Source organism: Hylobates moloch, unplaced genomic scaffold (assembly GCF_009828535.3).
Source record: "Hylobates moloch isolate HMO894 unplaced genomic scaffold, HMol_V3 SCAFFOLD_8, whole genome shotgun sequence".
Lineage (NCBI taxonomy): Eukaryota > Metazoa > Chordata > Mammalia > Primates > Hylobatidae > Hylobates > Hylobates moloch.
In genome coordinates this window covers 77,991,049-78,017,052 of record NW_026652283.1, presented here as the reverse complement: position 1 = coordinate 78,017,052, position 26,004 = coordinate 77,991,049, and the positions used below count along the sequence as shown (strand labels likewise).

The 26,004-nt window shown below is 42.9% G+C and overlaps 1 protein-coding gene across 9 annotated transcripts in view; it reads right to left on the bottom strand.

The window, feature by feature from the left end:
* DCAF1 (DDB1 and CUL4 associated factor 1) overlaps nt 1–26,004 on the bottom strand; it is a 104,165-nt gene that overhangs the window by 12,553 nt on the left and 65,608 nt on the right. For 8 of the 9 annotated variants that reach the window (XR_009214419.1, XM_058442170.1, XM_058442171.1 and 5 more), the window contains 14 exons: nt 25,535–25,693; nt 22,455–22,634; nt 21,684–21,893; nt 19,825–19,994; nt 14,433–14,557; nt 11,873–13,136; nt 10,507–10,705; nt 9,951–10,033; nt 8,596–8,680; nt 6,425–6,658; nt 5,752–5,845; nt 4,770–4,874; nt 4,478–4,551; nt 3,863–3,964 (listed from right to left, as the gene is read on the bottom strand). Coding sequence is in view for 7 of the 9 variants with exons in the window: in XM_058442170.1 (XP_058298153.1) it covers nt 3,863–3,964; nt 4,478–4,551; nt 4,770–4,874; nt 5,752–5,845; nt 6,425–6,658; nt 8,596–8,680; nt 9,951–10,033; nt 10,507–10,705; nt 11,873–13,136; nt 14,433–14,557; nt 19,825–19,994; nt 21,684–21,893; nt 22,455–22,634; nt 25,535–25,693 (3,084 nt within the window). In the remaining 2 variants the exon portion in view is untranslated. Of the gene's footprint in view, nt 1–3,862; nt 3,965–4,477; nt 4,552–4,769; nt 4,875–5,751; nt 5,846–6,424; nt 6,659–8,595; nt 8,681–9,950; nt 10,034–10,506; nt 10,706–11,872; nt 13,137–14,432; nt 14,558–19,824; nt 19,995–21,683; nt 21,894–22,454; nt 22,635–25,534; nt 25,694–26,004 lie in introns of those variants that run through there. The other variant, XR_009214420.1, reaches the window with a different exon arrangement.

Genomic DNA, 26,004 nt, shown 5'->3' with positions numbered 1-26,004 from the left:
GGTGAAGCGTACAAAGCAAAGTAAAACTAGAGACTGGTTTTCCTACAAAGGAAAGTGAGTTTTAAAAAAAATTCAAGCTGGCATACTGTGCATGAGAGGCAGTGGGAAGAAATCTGATGGAGATAGCAAAAACAGCCAAACTCCACCACAAGATTCTAGAAGGAACATGGATCAACAGAATTAAGGTTACAAAAGAGACCTACTCAAATAGATACGGTATTATCCCACCCAAAACATCTCTAAATCAAAAATCAAAATGCCAAGGGCTTGAGGGGATAAGCAGTTCTCTAACAGAGGTGCTTCAAACATGAAATGCACTAGATGATCAATAAGAGCTGTAATATCAGTATGGAGTGAAACATGCCTAGATCCTAAGAAATCTGGAAGCCACAATAATAACTTAGCCATGTTGCACACCTACCCTGCCACCTAGTCTTCTCTGAGCTAGAAAGCTTTCCGGCTCATCTACAGGCTGGGCTCCAGAGCCACTCCTTAGAGCCCTCTTGAGCCTGCCCCTCACACTCTTGGCTATCACACGCTGAGGCAGCCTCTTGCTTTCCTTCCTGCATCCAAGTCAAAAGTCCTGACCACTACCATATGCCCTTCCTAATCTCCTTCTCCCTTAACTTCTCAGAAGTTAAGCAGGACAAAAGAATAATAATTAGTCAGTCTTTTCCCTGACCCAAGCCTCCCTGGAGACAGTGGGATAAGAGGAGTGTAACTCTTAAATTATTCCCTTATTGTGGCCTCTTGCTTCCACAGCCGGCCACCAATCTCCAGTGCCTTTGCCTCTCACCACTCCATGTCTGCAAGAATAAGGCCAACCCAGAGAATAGCCTTCCAACTCCCAAGGTGTCTAGGGCGATCTCAACTTTCCTGAGTTGACCTCCCCCTCAAAGACAGACACCAGGCATCACATGGACCCAGGTGATGGTTCCCAGAGAAGACTGCCGCCCACTGCCTTATTAAATGCAAGGATATGGGAGGGCTGGGATAATGATGTTGACAAATAACCCAGTTTTGGCCTCAGATTTATGCTTCAACATGTAACATCCAAGAAGCCTGATTCAGAACTGATACCTGGTAGTGATGAATAAACCCATGGAGGACAAAGCAGTCGACACCCACCCATACCATTGTAACGTACGTGCAAATGGCCTGACAACTGCACCCTCTGTATGGACTCAAGAATAAACTACATCTTGTTTCATGATAGCTAATGTGAAAAAGTAGGCATTAAGGGAGTGAGGTGTCTAAGGTAGCAAACTGAAGTGAGAATAAAAGAATAGGCAGTATTAAGAAACCCACTCAAGGCAACCACATGAAATTTGGAGGACCTAATACCAAGCTCTGCTACCCAGAAAGACTAGAAACATGTATAAGCTGTAACAGCACAGCACTCAAGAAAACACTAAAATCCATGTTACAAATAAATCAAAGATCTCAAGTATCCATCGGAAAACCTCTTCCTTCTACCCATATCTCATAACTCACTTGAGCTTTTAGACACTGCTGGCTCCTCTCACCCATGAAACCAAGGCCCCTATAGAGCCCACATAGCTGGAAAGCAGTAAAGGAAAGCCTTTCTACACTAGGAGATCCTTGGCAGTATTTGGTGAAGTTGTTTCAAACTCTACAGCCTAATTATCCTTTACCAGGCCCTGAGGAAGGCTCTGCTCTGATCCCACCGTGGCCACCAGCTGCCCACCACACAAGAGTCTCCTCACTCTGCTCGGAAGCCCATTTCTGCAGATCATGAATCATCTCAGACCTCTAATAAAACGCATGCTTAGACAGTCAGAACAGTGAAGACCAAGAGAGCACACACAGGGGATTTTCGATTGAGTCTCTGTGCTAGCTTTTTTACCCAGGTGTATTTGATCCAGGTATACTGTGTCATCTTTGACGTACAGGTGATGCAATATTCAAAGGATTTGATTTACAGAACAAATTATATGCTCATAACCTGTAATGCCCAACAGTAAAACACATAGCTAAATCTCAAACTAGCTAAATCTCAACAAAACACCCTTGCTTAGTCAGTACTAAGTCCCATTAGAGAAAAACATGGGTCCTTTGCCCTAGTATTAGACTTGCATCCTTACAAAATTACCATTTTCAAAAATTCTTGCTTTTAAGCAAGTACAAGCTGTTTTGGAAGGACGCTAAGAGAAAGCTATTACATTAGCCCTAACCACTGAGCATGATTTATCAAAAAGTAGGGGAAGGATGAGGGCAAGAAAGCTGTGGCAATGCAAACTGAGGGAAGTGTACTTTCCCCGGTCCTGTGATGCCACTGCTCCTCATCCAGAGCACCTCTGTGCCCTTAAAAAGGAGACAAAGCTGGCTGGGCGTGGTGGCTCATGCCTGTAATCCCAGCACTTTGGGAGGCCGAGGCAGGTGGATCACCTGAGGTCAGGAGTTCCAGACCAGCCTGGCCAACATTGTGAAACCCCGTCTCTACTAAAAAAAAATACAAGAATTAGCTGGGCATAGTGACATGTGCCTGTAATCCCAGCTACTCAGGAGGCTGAGGCAGGAGAACTGCTTGAACCCCAGAGGTGGAGGTTGCAGTGAGCCGAGATCGTGCCATTACACTCCAGCCTGGGCGACAAGAGCAAAACTCTATCTCAGGAAAAAAAAAAAAAAAAAAAAAAAAGAGACAAAGCACCAAGACTAAAGAATACGATAGTGGGGGGGGAAATAGAAATGAACTCAAGAACTGGGGAAGAAAACATTTTTAGCTGCTTTAGTATCTGAAGAGCAAAGTCAAATCCTAGTCATTCATTTTCAACTTTACAGTACTCACTCAGCAATAAATATTTCTCAGAAAATTAGACAAAAGAATCTGCCCTGGAGAGTGTACTCTTGGAAAGAGAATGTGGTGTGAGCCCTGTAGGCTGGAAAAAATCTGCTGAAACTCAGAAGTTTCAGAAACTCTTCAGAACCCATACTGACACACCACACAGGCAAGCACCTAGCATAATACAACCACAAATTAAAATTCCCTATGAAAACAAAATGCAAAGACTGAAGGACATGATACTATCTACCCACATTTTATATATGTTTAACTTCTCAAAAGTATCAAAATCTTATCTTTACCTATAAGTTCAACTCTTACCCTAATAATAGACTATGCCATAAAACTGAGAAAATATAAACCAGAACTTTATAAAGGTTAAGCCATTTCTACAGTCCATCTCAGCAAAGTGACTGTTCTGTTTTTTATTGACATTGGGAGTATAAAGGGATGCTTATCTGAAGCCAGGACAGGGCACAAAAAAATCTCTGAATGAAAACCAGAGAGTGCTAGGATAAGTGCAGTGGCTCACGCCTGTACTCCAAGCACTTTGAGAGGCCAACGTGGGCAGATCATCTGAGGTCAGGAGTTCGAGACCAGCCTGGCCAACATGGTGAAACCCCATCTCTACTAAAAATACACAAAAAATAGCCAGGCGTGGTGGTGGGCACCTGTAATCCCAGCTACTTGGGAGGCTGAGGCAGGAGAATCACTTGAACCCAGGAAGCAGAGACTGCAGTGAGCCGAGATCATGCCATTGCACTCCAGCCTGGGCGACAAGAGCAAAACTCCATTCTAAAAAAAAAAAAAAAAAAATGCAGAGATTGCTAAGCTTTAAATTGCTCTGCAAATGGAATTCACGGGATCATCAGGTCCTGGTTACAATCTTGTAATAAAATTTCTTCTGAGTTTCAGTGATCAAGGGTACATGACAAGCCTTATGAATATGGCAACAGGTAGCAAAGGTTGAGTAGACCTTTAAAACCTCCTACAGCAAAAAGCAGAGCATAACCTCTATTAAGCACTGTTCAGCAGAAAGAAATCTCAAAGACCACTGACCTGGTCCTCCTCTTCATCCTCATCCTCTGCCAGACGCTGCCTGCCCACTTCATACAGCCTGCATACTGTGTCCATGTTCAGGGCATCCATGCTGCCTTGATTCTGAAATAGAACATCCAGTCCATAAGGAGCAGTTAGTTTGCAGAAGGTCCACATCCACGCCTCAGCCCTGACTGGTGCCCATGACCTTGACCCTGTAATTATCAAAGCTTCTGATACCCGAAATTCTTGAGCTGACTATGAAAATGTTATACCTAGGACACATAAAGGGGAAGAAAAACAGAATGAAAAGACTTGGTGAGGAACCATCACCCTTGGAACAAACCAGTCTTGCTCTGGTGAGAGATCCCAGATTCCTCTGAGAAAGGGATGACAGTGTGAGTCCAGGAAAAAAGGAGACAGGATCCTCTAAGCTGTCTTATATTGGGATTTTCTTACTGTTTCTCTTTGTACTGTACATCTCCCAAGCCCCATCAAATGAATAGGTTATCAATAATCTACCTTCAGGAATGTATTGACTTTACATCTTATATCAGACAAAATGTCTGTAGTACAACTTGAAAATTATCCTAAACATCAGAACAGAAGAGCAGGGCCTCTGCAAGCTCCCTTTACCTCAATGACAGCAAGATAGCAGTCTTTGGTGTCTGTACACAGGTCAAAGATGTTCCGTTTCACATCAATGGTTGCTGGAAAATAGAATGTGAGAAGACTGGGATTGGACTACTGCTGTGACCCTAAAACCTGTTTTTCCTCTAAAGGAATTCAGGATGATTGCTCAAAAGTATTTCCATAACTCCTCTGTTTTTCAATAAAAAATTACGGGCCTCCAGAAAACGAAGGATCTTAAATAAGGAACACCAAAACATGACAAAATGATCAATGTCTGTCCCCCCTTCCTGCTTACCTATAGGTTTGTAGTCAGTCGCATTAAATGTTCGGAAGGATGACCCAAAGGGGCTTTTCATCCTCTCTTCCATTAAGTCATCTTCATCATCTGCCTGCAACATAGCTTGAGGGGCAGTGGGGGAGGAAACACTATTAGGAGTCACAAACATCCCCTCTTCACAAGTGCAGAAAATGTTAATGGCCAATCAAAACAATCTACTTGCATATAGGTTTACATACAAATTCCCTTGTACATAAATCTACTCTGCATCTAGTTAGCTCCTCTCAGAGCATCTTCCTTGCATATCCCACCTATTGTGACAAATAATATCCTCAGCCTCTCATCTACCTCCAAGAAGTGTTACTGTACTTACAAGGCTTACAACACCACAAGAGGACAAATGCAAAAGCTTTTTTTTTTTTTTTTTTTTTTTGAGACGGAGTCTCGCTCTGTCGCCCAGGCTGGAGTGCAGTGGCGCAATCTCGGCTCACTGCAAGCTCCGCCTCCCAGGTTCACGCCATTCTCCTGCCTCAGCCTCTCCGAGTAGCTGGGACTACAGGCGCCCGCCACCACGCCCGGCTAATTTTTTGTATTTTTTTTTTTTTTTTTAGTAGAGACGGGGTTTCACCGTGGTCTTGATCTCCTGACCTCGTGATCCGCCCGCCTCAGCCTCCCAAAGTGCTGGGATTACAAGCGTGAGCCACCGTGCCCGGCCAGCAAAAGCTCTTAAGTTCATAATGATACACTGGAAAATACTGCATGAAATTTCTTTCCATACAAGATTTCCTTGTTATCTTCAAAGTCAGCTGCCTTTCACCCTAAATCAACATTATTTTCATATCTTTTGTCACCATTCGTACTATCAATTTTTTATCTTTTATGTTACAACTCTCAAATGCTTTCCAATTCACAAGTGAGAGATGGTTCCAAAAAGAAGTATCAAATTAAGTGAAGGGGTAGAGCAAAAGGAAAGAGAATAGTAAAGGATAAGGTTTATTACCTCCATACATCACTGTTCCCGTGTGATTGAACACCACGCGACACTGATCCAGAGCGGGAACAGTATGCAAAAGATGAAAAGTCCGAAGGTCCCACTAGGAGGGGAATGGTCAAGGAAAACTATTTTACATAAAACTTATCTAATCTCATGGGAGGAAATTCTAAAATATCACTTTTTTTCCTCCTGCCAGGTATTGATACTTTAAAAGTCAATGAGATCAAGGTAAAACAAATACATCTAGAATGCCTATTATTGAATGATGTCTCTGAAAATATCCTAGGGTATCCTCATATACAGGAATGCTTTATGAGCTCTTTTCCTCCCAACAGTAGTACTTCATTTTCCTCTTACGTGGCAACTGATTTTTATAGAGCAAAAGTAAAATCCTTCTGAAGACAGATAAAAGCTAATTCAATTCTTGGAGAACTGGGAGGTAGGAAACTGGTCACTCTTACCAAATACATAGAAAACATGCTAGTGAAAGTTGTCAGTAATTACTAACATTGGCAACAGTGCTTTGGAGATTTCACTAACATTTCAAACCAAAGGACAGGCACCATATTATTACCAGTGTGGACACTTTAACCAGGTATTGGTGTAAAGATAGAACAAATTATTTCTGCACCACAAACCAGACAACAAATAGAAGGTAAGACATGAGTATAAAGGATACAATCTCAGTATTAATGATCACCTCCAGTCCGTTCGGATGGAAAACACCACTGATGTTCATATTGAACTTGTCAAACTTGTGGATGGCCTGTGCAGAGCGGACATCCCAGAGGACGCCATCATTTAAGACAAGATCATCTGTAGGATTAAAGGTGGCACAGTTCCTCTTGTAGTTGTTGGCAAGATCTGGGTTAAACAGAGTCAACAGCTTGTTGCCAGTCTGAATATCATAAATCTTCAGAGAAGAAGGGATGGGAAGAGAAAAATCAGACCAATCCATCCACTGACAAATTTAAAGTGAAAATGTGCAAAGCAGTTTCTAGGATTAACACACAAATTCTCCACATGGATCAATGATTACCACAGAATACTGCCTCCCAAAGTGCTGGGATGATTACAGGCGTGAGCCACTGCACCCGGCCAGGCACCTCTTTTTCTCGGGGTTCCATTATGCCTTACTGGCCACTATATTTGATTTCCTTCCCAAGTTCCTCATTTGGCAACTCCTAAACACATGCCAGGGTTCTATACCCACAACTCTTCTCTAGCCCCCTTGATGATCTCATATAAGTTCATGGCTCTAAATACTATCAGCTGGGGACAGTGACTCATGCCTGTAATGCCAACACTTTGGGACACCAAGAAAAGTAGATCGCTTGAGCCCAGGAGTTCGAGACCAGCCTGGGCAACGTTGGGGAAATGCCATCTCTATAAAAATACAAAAAAATTAGCCAGGTGTGATGGTGCTCGCCTGTAGTCCCAGCTACTCAGGAGGCTGAGGTAAGAGGATTGCTTGAGTCCAGGCAGTCAAGGCTGTGGTGGGCTGTGATCGTGCCACTGCACTGCAGCCTGGGTGACAGAACAAGACCCCATCTCAAAAATAAATAAATAAATAAATAAATACTGTCAATATATGGACAAGTCCCATATTTATATTTCCCAACCCACACCTCTCTCCTGAACTCCCAATTTTTTGTTGTTTTTGTTTTCAGAGACAGGGTCTCACTTGGTTACTCAGGCTGGAGTACAGTGACATAATCATAGCTCACAGCAGCCTCCAGCTCGTGGGCTCAAGCAACCCTCCTGTCTCAGCTTCCTGAGTAGCTGGGACTATAGGTCCCAAGCCCACCAAGCTCAGCCAATTTTGTTTATTTTTTTGTAGAGATTGGGGGTGTCTCTCTATGTTGCCCAGGCTGGTCTCGAACTCCTGGCCTCCCACCTCGGCCTCCCAAAGTGCTGGGATTACAGGCATAGCTACTAAGTCTGGCCAACTCCCAACTTTTGTATTCAATCCCCATTCTCTACTTGAATGTCTAAGAGAATCTCAAATTTCATGTGTCCAAAATCCCAGGGCCAAGGTCCTCCATTTCTCATAGCCTCTACCAGGCCTACCCAGGCCCAAACCCACAGCTCTTCTCATGTGTCAGGTGGTACAACACCCTCTGACCTGGAAGGCTGCTCTTGCTTCTCTCACAAAAACCAGAGTCACACTTTAGGAACTTTACATCCACTCATGTATCCTCTACTCATCCTCCAGTGTCTTCATCTCACTCAAAAGAAAAGCTAAAGGCCCTAACTACCACCTACAAGATGCTACCAGATACAGGCCCCTCGCTGACCTCAGCTCTCCTCCCACCTCCCAAGCAAGGGCTTTTCCCTTGCCATTTCCTGTGCCTTACGCTGTTCCTCCAGGTATCTTCCTGAATTTTGCGTTTCCTTCAAAGCTCTGCTTAAACATTACCCCATCGGTGATGCTGTCTACCCTAGATAAAAGAGAAGTCCCCCCCCACACCACCACCAAGCATTTCCTACCTCTTACCCTGCTTTCATTTTGTCTGAAACACTTACCACCTAAATTTACCATACATTTGCTTCTTTATTGTCTCCCCAATGAGGGTCCATAAAGGCAGAGACTTCATTTCTAATCTAAAACTTACTAAGAATTCAAAAATATCTGTGGTGCTAATGACATCTTTCTCAACGTCACGTTTAGCTCTTATACATTTTTCCCATACAGCTCAGAACTATATTATCATACTTTTAGATTCTAACTGGAAGGAATATCATTGATTTCTAGTTACCCAAAGGACTTAGGTCCTCACATTCTATCAAGATTTCAGTATGAACAAATGGGTATAATCAGCTTGAAAACAGTGGTTCTTAAGTACTTACGTGGGCAATGTCTCCTTTTGTGCCGATGACCCGATCCTGGGAGTGCTTACTGAACTCAACATAGTGATCTTCTGTGAAGGAATGCCTATGGACAAACAACAGGAGCACTGAAGTGACATCTTCAGGACATATTCCTGCAACCAACTGAAACAAGGGTGACCCCCAGCCTCTTGCACAATCACACTCACCTAAAGATCCTGGACTCCCCAAGAGGAAACAATCATACACTTAGATTACAAAGAAAATTCCTTCTATCAGCTTGTCCAAGCAGATACAAAATAATGAATGGGAATTCCTTAGAGAAATGACAAACAGGGCACATGTGCCTTTGAAACATGCAGCAAAGGGGCCAGGCATGGTAGCTCACTCCTACAATCCCAGCACTTTGGGAGGCTGAGGCAGGTGGATTGTCTGAGCTCAGGAGTTCAAGACCACCCTGGGCAACATGTCGAAACCTTATCTCTACCAAAAATGCAAAAAATTAGCCAGGTGTGGCGGCACATGCCCGTGGTCCCAGCTACTCAGCAGGCTGAAGTGAGAGGATCACTTGAGCCTGGGAGGTGGAGGTTGCAGCAGGTCATGCTTGTGCCACTGCACTCCAACCTAAGTGACAGAATGAGACCCCATCTAAAGAAGGAAAGAAAAGGCCAGGCGCAGTGGCTCAGGCCTGTAATCCCAGCACTTTGGGAGGCCGAGGCCGGCGGATCACAAGGTCAGGAGATTGAGACCATCCTGGCTAACACGGTGAAACGCTGTCTCTACTAAAAATACAAAAAATTTGCCAGGCGTGGTGGCAGGCGCCTCTAGTCCCAGCTGCTCGGGAGGCTAAGGAAGGAGAACGCTGTGAACCCAGGAGGCGGAGCTCGCAGTGAGCTGAGATTGCGCCACTGCACTCCAGCCTGGGCAACAGAGCGACACTCTGTCTCACAAAAAAATAAAAAAAATAAAAAAAATAAAGAAAAGGAAAGGAGAGGAGAGGAGAAGAGAGGAGAGAGAAAAGGAGGGGAGGGGAGGGGAGGGGAGGGGAGAGGAGAGGAGAGGAGAGGAGAGGAGAGGAGAGGAGAGGAGACAGGAAACACAGCAAAGACTGCAATGTCCTATGTGAACATGGGAAAATACATAGATTCTGGGTCGGGGTCTGCTGCATAATGAGAATGTATACACCTCATAAAAATATCTAGGAATTAAGAAAGATAAAGTCTTATTAAACATGAGTCTCAGATGAGGAAGAGAGAAGTTAACAAAAACTGACAGCATCCTCTTTCCCCAAAAGGCTTCCAGTCTAAGAACCAAATGAAGGGGGGTATAAACTAGGTAAATAAAGCACAGACTAGGCTCCAAAAGCAGATACATACTTCATATCAAATACTGACTTCATTCCCCAAAGTGCAGACAAAGGCTGGCTCCAAGTAGCAGATGTCAGCAGCAAGGACCCATCCTAAAAGAAAAAGGCGCAAGGTGGGTAACCATGTATTTACATACATGCAGATGTCACTACCTGCCATTAGCATTTTTAAAGATATGCATAAAAATGTTGTTGAATTAAAGAGACAATTTTGTAACTCCCAGAAACCAAGAAATGGTCAGAAGCCACTAGGATTTGAATACATATACCTATAGTGTCCTAGAAAATAACTAAACTTAAGAGAATATTAAATCCTACTGAACTAGCCACAAAAATAGAATAGATAAAAGGGAGGGGGGAAAATGAGAAGATGTCAAAGATGGTTCCTTTCTTCCTAATAACTTTGCCGTATTCCTCAGTCTCCATCTGAAATGAGTTAACCTCAACTAGACTTTCCAGTTGAGGACTCATTTAAAAGAGAGAGCTCCATAAAGGGTAAGCCTCCTTTACTCTAGTTCACCAATTCATCTTGGAAGAATGAGAGCATCCTAGGAAGGAACCCTTACCCTGGAAGGTTCAAGATGTGTGATGGCTGAGTTGTGACAGTTATAGCTGGCCTCCTCCTGTCCACTAAACACATTATAGAGCTTCAGCTGCCCTGTGCAGGTGCCAAGCATCAGGAACCGCTCCCGTGCTGAGAATGCACAGCAGGTGAAGCCACTCTCATCTTCATTGGCTTCCCGGAACACTGAAATAGGACGGAATCTAAGCAAAAAAAAGAGAGAATCACAGGCAAAGAATGTGCAGGGACTCAGAAAAAGCAAACTGTTAGGATAGAAGAAAAAGCACAGAACATTAATGTTTCTTTTTTTTTTTTTTTTTTTTTGAGACGGAGTCTCCCTCTGTCACCCAGGCTGGAGTGCAGTGGCGTGATCTCGGCTCACTGCAAGCTCCGCCTCCCGGGTTCACACCATTCTCCTGCCTCAGCCTCTCCCAGTAGCTGGGACTACAGGCGCCCGCCACCACGCCCGGCTGATTTTTTTTTTATATATATTTTTAGTAGAGACGGGGTTTCACTGTGGTCTCGATCTCCTGACCTTGTGATCTGCCCGCCTCAGCCTCCCAAAGTGCTGGGATTACAAGCGTGAGCCACCGCGCCCGGCCTAACATTAATGTTTCAAATGGCTTCTTCCAAAATCACAGTGACCTTCAGTACTTTTTATTTTAAATAAGAAAAAGATTTCCACTTACAAATTTAAATAACAAAAATTCCCATGTTTAGGCCAGATGCAGTGGCTCACGCCTGTAATCCTAGCACTTTGGGAGGCCAAAGTGGGGGAATCAATTGAGGTCAGGAATTCAAGACCTGCCTGGCCAACATGGTAAAACCCCATCTCTACTAAAAATGCAAAAATTAGCTAGATACGGTGGCGCCTGCCTGTAATCCCAGCTACTCAGGAGGCTGAGGCAGGAGATCACTTGAACCTAGGAGGCAGAGGTTGCAGTGAGCCAAGAGAGCACCACTGTACTCCAGCCTAGGCGATAGAGAGACTCCGTCTCCAAAAAAAAAAAAAATTCCCATGTTTAAAACCTGCGATCCCATAACCTTTATGTAAGATTTGTCAAGAATCAGAACAGGAAGCAACTTGCACCAGCACACGTTTGGGAGCCTCCTTATGGACAGTAATGAGGGGGTGTGGGTTCTAGAAAACATACTAGTTGAGATGAGAACACAAAGGATTATATCAATATACTGCCAACAATCACACAAGGAACCCATGGTTGACAAAAGGTGATACAATTACATTGTTCAAGTATTACACAAAGTGACAATCAGTGGTATTTCAGGCCAATTATGCTGATACTGCCCAGTTTGATTCAAATAAAAGAATCATTCCAATTCCCAGGGAGTAAGAAGGGGCCTCTTCTTACCTGCTAAAGATAAGGTGCCTATCAAAGCAGCCGCCATCCACCCCTCCATACTTTGGAAATGATGCCCTGCGGTTTAGCCTTGAGGTAAAGTTTATTGGCGCTTGCCGCCTCTGTTTTGGCTCAGGACATTGGTGAGGAGTAAAGAGGGAGAAAGGTGGGCAGGTGGCAACTGGATTCTTGCAGCGAGCATGTTGTTCTCTAAGATACTCTGTGATTATACTGTCCAGCGTAGGTGGGGAAGGAAGATGTCTGTCCAGCTGCTTTTTTATGGCTGGGCTTTGGCTGTAGGCGCCATGGTCCGACTTCTGCCGCAACACTCTGATTTTCCTGCCATTGCAGGGTGATGGCCTCTCTCTGATAAAACTGATCCTACCAATCAAAGGGGAGTTGCCTGCATAAGATGGGCCGGGCAGAGCTAGCGGACCCTGGGGGGGCCGTGGCTGAGGATGAGCAGTGGGGGCAGAAGGGGCAGAGGCACCCACGGCAGCATGGCTGCCCAGTCGAGTTGCAATGCCATTAGCGATACGAGGGGTTCGGGGTAGAGAGACAGGAGAAGCAGCAGCAGTGACTGGGGTAAAGGCAGAAGAATGGGAGGCAGCAGTCATGGGCAGGTCAGCCTCTTTTGTCAGCACGGTTGCTGTTTCTCCAAGCCCTTTAGAAATAAGATGGTTTCGTATCAACAAAAGCAGCTCTTTCTCAGGGAAGGAGATCCTTGACTGGGCAACAACATCTGCTTTCTGCAGTCGTGCTAGGGAAACATCAGTGCCAATGAGAAGTGGTTTTCCTGATACCCGTTCAATGAGTTCAGCAGCATACTTGCAGAACTTGACATGGTCACTGCGCTTGTCCTGCAGCACAGGCTCCTTCATCAGCTGCTGGATCTGGCAGCTGCTGAAAAGGGGCAGTTTACTGATGATCTGCCGGACAGTGCTACTGCGAGACAGGCCCACCAGGGCCTTGCAGGCCAGGGCCCGGATTTGGTCTGCATCTGTGATGGGCATCTTAATGGACAGTAAGGACAGGAGCACCTTGATGCCGTTGTTGGACTGAACCACATTCCACATCTTGGCCAGGGTGTGCTCACTGCTTTTAGGGTTCTGAGGCAGCTTTCTCCGAGGAGTACCAGAGATAAATTTACCAATACTGGATATTCTGTTATCCGGGCCACACACACAATTGATAATAATCTGAAGTGCTGACTTCTGAATTTCAGCATCATGGATGAAGAACTCACCCTCAGCCACTCCCAAAATAATGCTGATACCTAATGGGAAAAAAAAATCATGTATTTTTCATCATAAAACTAATGGCCAACTTCAATAGTTGTTCCAGAGTCAAAATTTGGTGTTCTACTCACTTTGTTTTACTTTAAAAAACTACATTACTTTTGTAAAAACTGCAAGGGTTTGTATAAAGTGCAGACAGTTCTACTACAATGTATTTTTATGATATCTCATATGCAGTTATTAAATAGAGAAATCATGTCATAATTATGGAAAAGTAATCAAGGTTCATGTGCAATTTTTTCTGGTTTTATTATTTTTTTGAGGCGGAGTCTTGCTCTGTCACCCAAGCTGGAGTGCAGTGGCGTGATCTTGGCTCACTGCAACCTCCGCTCCCTGAGTTCAAGTGATTCTCCTGCCTCAGCCTCCCAAAGAGCTGGGATTACAGGCGCCCGTCACCATGCCCAGCTAATTTTTGTATTTTTAGTAGAGGTGGGATTTCACCATGTTGGCCAGGGTGGTCTGGAACTCCTGACCTCAGGTGATCCACCCGCCTTGGCCTCCCAAAGTGCTGGGATTACAGGTGTGAGCCACTGCGCTCGGCCTTTTCTGGTTTATTAATTTTAATACACTAAAACCTTAGGAACGGAGAAAGCCCTCAGTTGGGCTGCTACTGTGGAAGCAGAACCCTTTCCACTCTAAGAAAATTAAAAACAAGTGCCTGTGTCTTAGTCCTATCCTGCATCTTGTCCCATCACACGACTTCCCATGCTCACCCCAGCAGTGCCTTCATCAGCCTTGCTCTTAATAAAGTATATTATCAAAGTATATTTTCCTTTTTTTATATATATGTATGACGGTTTCTACCCATTTTGAGCTACCTGCCAATTGCTGACTCAGGTTACAAAACTGCTTACTTTGTTTTTTTTCCACTTTAACTCCTGGAAAGCTGTGATGCTTAAGTTTTTTACTACCTGCCTCAACCCGTTTTTCCCATGAACTTTATTTTTAGTGCAAGACTCTTCAGAGTGTGAGCTTTTCAGGAAAGCTATAATATACCGTTATAGCAGAAATGCCAGTACCACTCAGAAAACCTGAGTTTACTAGCATGACTCCCTTACATCAAACTATCTGGTACTACATTTGTTTTTTTTTTTTTTTTTAATTAGTTCCTGATCTGCTGAATGGTACTCCTTATAACAGACAGACAAGGAGCACCCCTCTACTACTTCTGTTCTAAAATCCAAAATTAGGTCAGGTAAGTAACCACAACCAGAGTGGCAAAGAAAAAACAAATTCAGACCAAGAAACAACAAAAATGGCAAAGTACAACCTACCTACAGTAGAGACTGTAGATCCAGCCTCATCCAACACGTCCACTGATTCTGCCAACTGGAGCTGGATTTTTGGCACCACAGTAAGAATGGCCAGGACATCCAAAGCAAAGCGCACAGTGTCATTCCTGGACAGGAAGAAGAATTAGTCAAAGGGAAATTAGAGTATAGCCACAAGAATCAAGAGAGAGAGACACAAACAAATGCACACACACACAGAGAGACAATAAATCAGAACCACTACCAGTGTGGCTCTATCTCAAGCTGTCGCATCAAGAGAGGATTTTATAGTCACCATGACATTACTTCCAAAAAATGTAGCAATGGAATTTTTACCTATTAAACTTCTATGATAAAAAAAACATAGAATAATCCTGAATCCTTTCATCCTAGTGAAAACATATAGAGACACACACTCTCAAAGTTTTGGAGAGTAGAAATTAGCACACTCTTTCCGGAAAGTAATCTGGAGGCCAGGCACGGTGGCTCAAGCCTATAACCCCAACACTTTAGGAGGCTGAGGCGGGAGGATCACTTGAACCCAGGAGTTTGAGACCAGACTGGGCAACATGGTTTTATCTTTTTCTATAAAAAAAAAATATATTAGCCAGGTGTGGTAGCACGTGCCTGTAGTCCCAGCTTCTCAGGAGGCTGATGCGGGAGGATCACCTATGCCCAGGAAGTTGAGGCTGTGGTGAGCCGTGATTACACCACTGCACTCCAGTCTGGGCAACAGGGTGAGAGCCTGCCTCAAAAAACAAAAAAAGAAAAATGAAAAAAAAAAAAAAGAAGAAGAAGAAAGTAATCTGGAAATATGAAACAAGATTCTTAAAATGTTCATAAACCTTGTCCTAGAAATTTCACCTCTAACAGTCTGTCCTAAAGAAATAATCAGGCCAGGGCCAGGCATGATGGCTCATGCCTGTAATCCTAGCACTTTGGGACGCTGAGGCAGGCAGACTGACTGAGCTCAGAAGTTCAAGACTAGCCTGGGCAACATGGCGAAACCCTGTCACTACTAAAATAAAAATAAAAATAAAAATAAATTAGCCAGGCTTAGTGGTGGGTGCCTGTAGTCCCAGCTACTCGGGAGGTTGAGGCAGGAGAATTGCTTGAACCCAGGAGGGGGAAGTTGCAGTGAGCTGAGATTGAGCCACCGCACTCCAGCCCGGGCCACAGAGAGAGACTCCGTCTCCACAAAAAAAAAAAAAAAAAAGAAAAAGAAAAAAAAGACTCAGGCCGGGTGCAGTGGCTCACGCTGGTAATCACAACAATTTGGGAGGCTGAGGCAGGCGGATGACCTGAGGTCAGGAATTCAAGACCAGCCTGGCCAACATGTTGAAACCCCATCTCTACTAAAAAATACAAAAACCAGCCAAGCGTGGTGGTGGGCATCTGTAATCCCAGCTACTCAGGAGGCTGAGGCAGGGAGAATTGCTTGAATCTGGGAGGCAGAGGCTGCAGTGAGCCAAGATCACATCACTGCACTCCAGCTTGGCCAACACAGTGAGACTCCGTTTCAAAAAAAAAAAAAAAAAAGAAAGAATCAGAAGAATTTATGTATTAAGATGTTCATTAGCCACACTAAAATAGCAAAAGAATGAGAAAACCCACATAGACAAGAGCAACATATGTGTTAGAGTATAGTACACTCATAAACTACAGCCATTGACAATCATTTTCAAAGAACCCTAAAGAATGAGGGAAAGGGTTCAAAATACATTAATGATATAACAATAAAAAATGTAAGATATAAAATTAAAAATCTGACAATACCAAGTACTAACAAGAAAGTAGAGAAATGTTGGATGTCTTTTGTAGTTAAAAAAGAAAAAAAACGGCTGGGTGTGGTGGGAGGCCAGGGCGGGTGGATCACAAGGTCAGGAGTTCCAGACCAGCCTGGCCAATATGGTGAAACCCTGTCTCTACTAAAAATACAAAAATTAACTTGGCATGGTAGTGGGTGCCTGTAGTCCCAGTTACTCAGGAGGCTGAAGCAGGAGAATCACTTGAAGCCAGGAGGCGGAGGTTGCGATAAGCCGAGATCGCACCACTACTGCACTCCAGCCTGGGTGACAGAGCAAGACTCTGCCTCAAAAAAAAAAAGAAAGAAAAAAAAAAAGTAGAGAAATGAAAGCTCCTATAATATTGCTGGTGGGGGATGACAATGGTATGAACATTTTTAGAAGCAATTTGGCAATATCCAATAAAGGTAAGAACACAGACACCCTACAAACCAGATGCTCTACATCATAACCTCAAGAGAGCCTCCAAAAGGAGGTTCATGATACCATTTATTTAATAGCCAAACAAAACAAACAAAAACACTAAATTAGCCATCAATGGCAGAATAAACTGCGGTATAGAAATACAGTGTTTTAAATAAATATCAACATATATAAATCTCAAGCATGTAAGGGTAAAAAAAGCAAGCTGTGAAAGATGAACTTAGGAAAATATTTATAATTTAAAAACATGCAAAGCAGTACGACGTTATTATTTATGAACACACAGATCTATATAGTATAAAAGCATAAGTGGGGAGAATATGGTTCAAATTCAGAAGATGGGTGACTCTGGGGAGGCAGAAAAAGAATTGAGAGAAAAGCAAATACAACAACATGCCAATCCTGGTTAATGATGGAGCAGTTGTTATACTATTCTCTGTGCCTTTCTAGGTTTTGAAAATATTCATAAAAAAGATGAATTTGATTAAAAAGTATAATATCAATTATGTGTATTTACAAATATTATGTAGTGAATGCTAAGAGTAATTTTTTCTCTTTAAAAGATTCTGCATATTCTAAAGCAGAAACATTTATTAATTTTATTTCTAAAAATAAATTTTTAAAATCAAGGACATATTTTTTCAATAATCCAAATATAGGCTGGACAGTGTTTCATGCCTATAATCTCAGCACATTGAGAGGCTGAGGCGGGCAGATCGCTCAAGCCCAGGAGTTCGAGACCAGCCTGGCCAACATGGCAAAACCCCGTCTCTACTAAAAAATACAAAAATTAGCAGGGCTTTGTGGTGCGTGCCTGTAATCCCAGCTACTTCAGGGGCTGAGGCACAAGAATCACTTGAACCTGGGAGATGGAGGCTGGAGTGAGCCAAGATCCTGCCACTGCACTCCAGCCTGGGCAACAGAGCAAGACTGTCTCCAAAACCAACAAAAAAATAAATAAACACAGATGTACCAGTTTAAAAAATGTATTTATACCCTTTCTAGTTATCTTGTGAGCTGTCATCATCTTTTTTTTTTTTTTTTTTGGAGACAGAGTCTTGCTCTGTTGCCCAGGCTAAAGTGCAGTGGCACCATCTTGGCTCACTGCATTCTCTACCTCCTGGGCTCAAGCAATCCTCCCACCTCAGCCTCCCTAGTAGCTGGGACTACAGGCATGCGGCAACACACCAGGCTAATTTTTTTTATTTTGGGTAGAGATGGGGTTTCACTATATTGCCCAGGCTGGTCTCGAATTCCTGATCTCAAGCAATCTGCCCGCCTCAGCCTCCCTAAGTGCTGGGATTACAGGTATGAACCACTACGCCTGGCCTATCATCACTTTTTAAACAATTCTCCAAATAAATATAATAACCTACTTTTCCAATATTCTAAAACAGCACTTCTCAAAGTATAGCCTGGAGACCTCTAGAAGCCTGAGACCCTTTCAGAAGGTCCTGTGAAGTCAAAGCTATTTTCATAATAGTAAGATGTTACTTTCCTTTTGCACTCTCATTCTCTCATCGCACAGTAAGAGAGTCTTCCAGAGATTATGTGATGTCATAAAAACTGAATACAGAAGCAGATATGAGATATTAGGCCAGACAATTTTTCAAACTTGCTAAAATTACCCGGTTTTATTTTGGAAATGTTTCATGAATAACGCAAACATGCAATGGGTTCACTTTTTTTTTTTTTAAGACGAAGACTTGCTCTGTCGCCTAAGCTGGAGTACAGTGGCATGATATCAGCTCACTGCAACCTCTGCCTCCCGTGTTCAATCGATTCTCCTGCCTCAGCCTCCCAGGTAGCTGGGACTACAGGTGCGTAACACCACGCCCGGCTAATTTTTCTATTTTTAGTAGAGATGGGGTTTCACCATATTGCCCAGGCTGGTCTCAAACTCTGGACCCTCAAGTGATCTGCCCACCTTGTCCTTCCAAAGTGGTGAAATTACTGACATGAGCCACCGTGCCTGGCCCACATTTTTAATGCATAAATATTTTTACATTTTCTGTTTTAATTTCTAATACTGATAGATATAACACAAAAACAAAAGCCTTTTAGAGTTCTCAGTAACTATTAACATGGTAAAGGTATCCTGAAACCAAAAAGTTTAATAACACCTGCTCCAAGAGTACCTCACTATATTTAAACCCTGGGATTTAATAAACATATTATACTCCCCTAAATAAGCCCCTCTCTTATCTTTATGGCAGTGAGTGAATAGGAAAAGAAGGTCAAGCACTCTGTTTATAAACTTTTTTACTATCTTAAGACCCCATCTTTTTCTTTTTTTTTTCTTTTTTTTTTTTTTTTTGAGACAGAGTCTTTCTCTGTCCCCCAGGCTGGAGTGCAGTGGCGCGATCTCGGCTCACCGCAACCTCCACCTCCTGGGTTCACGCCATTCTCCTGCCTCAGCCTCCCGAGTAGCTGGGAATACAGGCGCCCGCCAACACGCCCGGCTAATTTTTTGTGTTTTTAGTAGAGACGGGGTTTCACCGTGTTAGCCAGGATGGTCTCGATCTCCTGACCTCGTGATCCGCCCGCCTCAGCCTCCCAAAGTGCTGGGATTACAGGCTTGAGCCACCGCGCCCGGCTAAGACCCCATCTTTTTCAAAACAGTTTTATTCCTTTTTATATCATCTTCAAATAGAACCTACCCAGTTTCCTGATTACATCAGCCACCCTTTTCTGGGCCTTGTCCTGCTCTGCCTTCAACTAATTTGTAAAAATCCTAACAGTGTGTTGAATTCCAAGAGTAAAAGGACAATTTTATATGAACGTAATACAAACATTATATATGGTTGTCAAGTAGTAGCAAGACACTTAAAGTCTAAGTACTAAAGAATCCTGGACTCCAGCCTCAAGACAAGACTTTAACCCCAGCTCTGCAGCTGTGGCTATGTAAATCATGTACCTTCTCTGTCAGTACAGACGCTAATCCTTGCCTATTATGCAAATTTTACAATCACCAAGACCATATATATGAACAAGCGTGCTATAAATTAAAAATCATATTTTCATGCCTAATCTAATTTCTCAGATTCAAGTCCAATATTTCAATTCAATTCAACAAATGTTTGTTAAGCATAACCAATGCGCAAACCAACATCAACTTTAATAAAAAGATGCATCAAACTTCATTTGAAATCTCTCTCTGGTCCCACCTTGCATAATAGGTCTTCCAATTGCAGGCAATAGAAATAAGCTGCAACAAGAGTTGCACACAAGAAAGTTTGAGGAAGACTTCAGCTGGTTCCCAATATAGCTGCGCTGGGCCATATTCTATCAAAAATTCCATCATTTCCACAATCTGTTCATGAGTATATGAGCATGCCTATAAGGAGAGATATATAGTATTATTATCATATATAACTCTACATCTGCCTACTACCTTCTTGAGCGCCGCTCACTGGCCAACAGATTTTATTTACTAATTTCGAGACAGGGTCTCACTTTGCTGCCCAGGCTGGAGGGCAGTGGCTTGATCACGGCTCACTGTAGCCTCAATCTCCCAGGCTCAAGCTATCCTCCTGTCTCAGCATCCCAAGTAGCTAGAACCACAGGCACATGCCACCACACCCAGCTAATTATTTTATTTTTCGTAGAGACAGGGTCTCATTTTGTTGCCCATGCTGGAGTGCAGTGGCATGATCATAGCTCACTGCAGCCCTGAACTCCTAGACTCAAGCAATCCTCCCACCTCAGCCTCCTGAAGTGTTGGAATTACAGGCATGAGCCACCATGCTTGGCCAAGGTTTTAATGATAAATTAAATAATAATACCTTTCAAGTTCCACAATTCTTGAGTCAAAAGCCCGTATGTGAAATAATAACCATATATTGCTTAATCTTTTATCTTATTTATAACTAGACTCACAATATGATTTGTCCAAAAAGATAACAGAAGTTTCCTTTGTGCATGTAAGTTACAGCTTAAGAGAAAGAAGCATCATGTGACTGATTTCAATTTGTGACTTTTTTTTTTTTCTTGATACTGGTTCTCACTCTGTTGCCCAGACTGGAATGCCATAGCCCGATCACGTGCAGCCTCAAACCCCCAGACTCAAGTGATTCTCCCACCTCAGCCTCCCAAGTAGCTGACACAGGTGTACCACCATGCCCCGCTCGGCTTTTTTTTTTTTTTGAGACAGTCTCTGCCTAGACTGGAGTGCAGTGGTCACTGTAGTCTTGAACTCCTGGGTTCAAATGATCCTCCCACCTCTGCCTCCCAAGTAGCTAGAACTACAGATGCACACCACAGGGCCCAGCCAATTTTTAAAATTTTTGTAAAGACAGGGTCTCACTATTATTGCCCAGGCTGGTCTCAAGAAATCTCTTGGTGATTTTTTAAAAAAATATGCAGCTACTTGTCATTATCCCAAAACATATCAAATTCCACAATGATAGCGAAGTGGAGTTATAAACACCTTTTCAGAAAAGAAATTCTGCACAGAAGGCAAATCATCTAGTACTTTTCATACAAAAAAGCTCTTTGCCAGGTACAGTGGCTCACACCTGTAATTCTAGCACTTTGGGAGGTCGAGGTGGGAGGACTGCTTGAGTCCAGGAGTTCAAGACCAGGCAGGACAACATAGTGAGACCCTCATCTCCACAAAAAAATTTAAAAATTAGCTGGGTGTGGTGGTGTGTGCCTATAGTCCCCCAACTACTACTTAACCTGAACCTGGGAGGTTAATGTTGCAATGAGCTGTGGTCACATCACTGCACTCCAGCCTGGGTGACAGAGGGAGACTATCACAAAAAGAAAAAAAGAAAGCTTTTTTATACACACTTCAGTTAATCTTTTAGTTCAAGAATCCCAGCAATTTACAACTGGAAGCAAAATAATTCCCTGAAATTGACCTATTACATCCATTTTTCAATTGTTCTGCCTTCATACAGGGAAGTATACTCCAACAATGGACATAGCACAGAGAGTCCACCAATCTGAATGTGAGTTTCAGGACTGAGGTGCTACAGAGAGGGCTAACAGAACTTTCCCTTTCAAGGCAAGGTCCTCTCACCTTGTACGGGGGTTGCGGGTGGACAAGAATGCCACCCTCAGTCCTCTGAAGTGACTGCTTCACTTGTTCCAATTTAATGGCCAGGTGAGCCTCAAAGTATTTGCGCAAGGCCATGCAGGTATGTTTCCCAGTTTGGCGGCTAGCAAATATTTCATCATCACTCAGAAGTGCACCCTGATCTTCCAAATTTAGAATCTCCAAAGTACTGATCTATTAAGATGCAAAATATTGGGGCAAAAGAGGGGAAAAGGCAAGAAGAGTTAAGTAAAAAGATTTAAAAAAGGGAAAATATTTTAGTAAACTTTTTTTTTACTTTCCATACATATTCTGCTTATGTATCAGTAAACTTTTATGCTTAACAAGACTGACAAATATCAAAGCATATTCATGTATATCTATGTATATGGCATGCTAACAGTAGCTATATGAAAGCAAAATATTAAACTCATACCAAAAAATGAACAAGCTTTTAATCATATTAAAAAATGTACAGGAATAAAACTATTGCTTTTAGAAAGATCAAGATCATCAACTGCCAATCCCCATTATAAGATTACTATATCCAAGGCAAGTCTACAACGGCACAGTGTCCTCTAACTACTAAAGAAAAAGAGAAATTTGTGAAGAAAGGGGAAAAAAAACTTCACAAAAAGAATGGCAGCAAAACTCCTCTAATCAGAAGCTTCCTTTCTTCAAGGGTGTGCTGTTAAAGGGCAGCCAAGACAACCAGGACCCTTAATCCTAGTGAGAAAAGCACTGAAAGAACCTCACCAAGTTCACCAGACGACGAAGACCATCATAGCGGTCAAAGAGCTCCAAGACAGCCCGAAATGAGAAGCAAATTGAAAAAAACATGGTAGCATGGCAGCATCCTGAAGCATGAGAACACTCCATTAACCACAGGGTATAGTTCACCACATCAGACAGAACATTGTGGGGATGCATGCAAACCTGCAGAAAAATACAAATAAAACAATGCTTTTAAACTGTGGGCAAAGGAGCCCTCGAACAGGATGAAAAATTCGCCAGTATAGATATCTGCAGAATACAATAACCATTTTCAATCAAGTCACTCTTAGTACAAAGTTTAGGTAATAATACAAACGCAATTTTAGAACACGATCCATTCCAAACCTGAAAACGACCTAAATTTAGATAAATATTTAAATACAACCTATACTTACTGAGTGCCAACAAATATTTACATCATTTAATGCTCACGAGGGCTCCATTATACAGGTATTAGGATTCTCACTTAAAAGAAGAGGAAGAGGTAAGGAACTTCTCCAATGTGATAAAAGTGGCTCAGATTTCTGATCCTAAGTCTAGGAGTTTGGTATTCATTCTCCGGTTAATTCACACACATTTTGATGTCCACTATGGGTCACAAAATGAAACTGTAAAGCATCCCCAGGTTTCCTTGATATTTTTTTCTCTATCTTAGCCATAAGTAATTTTGTATGTACACACACAGATAAGTTTATTACTCCCAAAAGACTACCTATCTTGCATAAATACCAAAAGAAAAACAAATTAAAACTGATATTATTAATAAGCAAAGATAAATAATGTCATAGCTCGAGAAGAAATTACCCATTTCACTCTACCAGAAAAGACACACCAAATAAGAATATTAGAAAAATGTTTCAGGAATAGAAGTAACAAGAGCTTTGCTTTCCTAGGGGATCCCAGGAGCCCACTGCTTTTCAAATGTATAACCCACAGCCTGGGCAAAATGGCAAAACCCCGCCTCTACAAAACATGCAAAAATTAGCCAGGTGTGGTGGTGGGCCCTTGTTGTCCCAGTTACTTGCAAGGATGGTTTGAACCCAGGAGGCCGAGGCTACAGTGAGCCAAGATCATGCCACTGAACTCCAGCACAGGTGACAGAGCCAGACCCTGCTTCAAAACAAAAACAAAAACAACCACATAGGTATGTATAACCCATTTACACTTCTAAAAAAATCACAAGGCCAGGCACGGTGGCTTATGCCTGTGATCCCAGTACTTTGGGAGGCTGAGGTGGGTGGATCACTTGAGGTCAGTTCAGGACCAGCCTAGCCGACACGGTAAAACCCCGTCTCTACTGAAAAAAAAAAAAAAAAATTAGCCAGGCGTGGTGGCACGTGCCTATGATCCCAGCTATTCAGGAGGCTGAGACAGGAGAATCACTTGAACCCAGGGGGCAGAGGTTGCAGTGAGCTGAGATCCCGCCACTGCACTCCAGTCTGGGTGACAGAGCAAGACTCTCTCAAAAAAAAAAAAAAAAAAGATTATATATGAAAGAGTCTTAACTAGAAGAACAGTAGAACCAAATGGAAAACCTCTCTGCAGCCCTAAGAACAGTTGGGATGGTTTTATTATCTCCATAACGAACTATTTGTTAATATAAAACAAGCATCAGCTGAGTGTGGTAGCTCATGCCTATAATCTCAGCACTTTGGGAGGCCATGGTTGGAGGAGTACTTGAGTCTGGGCGTCTGAGATCAGCCTGGGCAACATGGTGAAACCCAATCTCTACAAAAAGTACAAAAAAAAAAAAAAAAAAAAAGAAGTACAAAAATTAGCCAGGTGTGGTGGTGCACGTCTGTGGTCCCAGCTACTTGGGAGGCTGAAGTGGGAGGATGGCTTGAGCCCGGGAGGTCAAGGCTACAGTGGGCTGTGATCACACCACTGCACTACAGTCTACAGCCTGGACAACAGAGCGAGACCCTGTCATTAGAACAAAAAAAAGGCCGGGCGTGGTGGCTCACGCCTGTAATCCCAGCACTTTGGGAGGCCAAGGTGCGGGGATCACAAGGTCAGGAGTTTGAGACCAGCCTGGCCAACGTGGTGAAACCCTGTCTTTACTACAAATACAAAAATTAGCAGGGCACGGTGGTGGGTGCCTGTAATCCCAGCTATTTGGGAGGCTGAGGCAGGAGAATTGCTTGAACCTGGGAGTTGGAGGCTGCAGTGAGCCAAGATGGCACCGCTGCACTCCAACCTGGGAGACAGAGCAAGATTCTGTCAAAAAAAAAAAAAAAAGTATAAAAAGTAGCCAGACATGGTGGCACAAGCCTGTAGTCCTAGCTACCTGACAAGCTGAGCACTTGGGCAATAGGGCGAGACCCTGTCTCTAAAAATACACAAACACATACACCCCTATATACGATATAAATGTGTGTATGAATGAATCAGTGAGAGACTAGGTCTGTTGTGTGTGTGTGTGTGTTTTTTATTTTAAAGGAGTCTTGCTCTGTAGCCCAGGCTGGAGTGCAATGCCACAGTCTCGGCTCACTGCAACCTCCGCCTCCTGGGTTCAAGCAATTCTCCTGCCTCAGCCTCCCAAGTCGCTGGGATTACAGGCACCTGCTACCATGCCCGGCTAATTTTTGTATTTTTAGTAGAGATGGGGTTACACCATGTTGGCCAGGATGATCTTGAACTCCTGACCTCAGGTAATCCACCCACCTAAACCTCCCAAAGTGCTGTGATTACAGGCGTGAGCCACTGCGCCCAGCCTGTTGTTTTTACAATAACTCATAAATGTCACTGCACTAAGACATCGGAAAAGTGCCTGAAGGCTAATCTTAATGCCACAGAAATGGCAAAAACTAAATAAAGCTCCCAGACTCCAATCCACCCAGCATTTTCCCAGTAGAGTCAGAAAAAAATAGAACCATTTCTAAACAATTTTACATTTTTAGACTGCTTTATAAAGACTAGACTTTCATGTTCCTTGCTTCATTAAAATTTATTCCTTCAACTACTGTTTTTTTCTTATCCAAAAGTCATTCAGCAAATGTGATCTTTTAAAGAGGTTGTCCCCAACCTAATCTTATCCCCACAAACCTGTATAGATGACTTACTCTTTCCATGGCATCCTGATTGTAGGATAGGTAATACAAACACATAGACACACCAGTTGCAGCCATAGAAGGACGAGGTATTTCCAGTAATTTCTGTACTCCACCATGCGCAACAAATTCTGTGGCAAATTTGTTATGGAGCAGGAGAGATGCTAGGTGCTAAAAAATGAGGAAACAAATTACCACAAAATAATCTAGAAAATTAACAAAACCTTTTGACCTAATATTCAGTTAAGCTGTTAAATACAGAAGTCCTCTAAGGAGACAACAACCCCTCACAAAAGAAAACTCAATAATATTTAAAGTAAACAAAAAGACTAAGATTCCTTAACATTCCTCTTTTCTTTCCTAACACCAGGAAATTATTTTTTATTTATTTATTTATTTTGAGACAGAGTTTCGCTCTTGTTGCCTAGGCTGGAGTGCAATGGCGCAGTCTTGGCTCACTGCAACCTCTGCCTCCCGGGTGC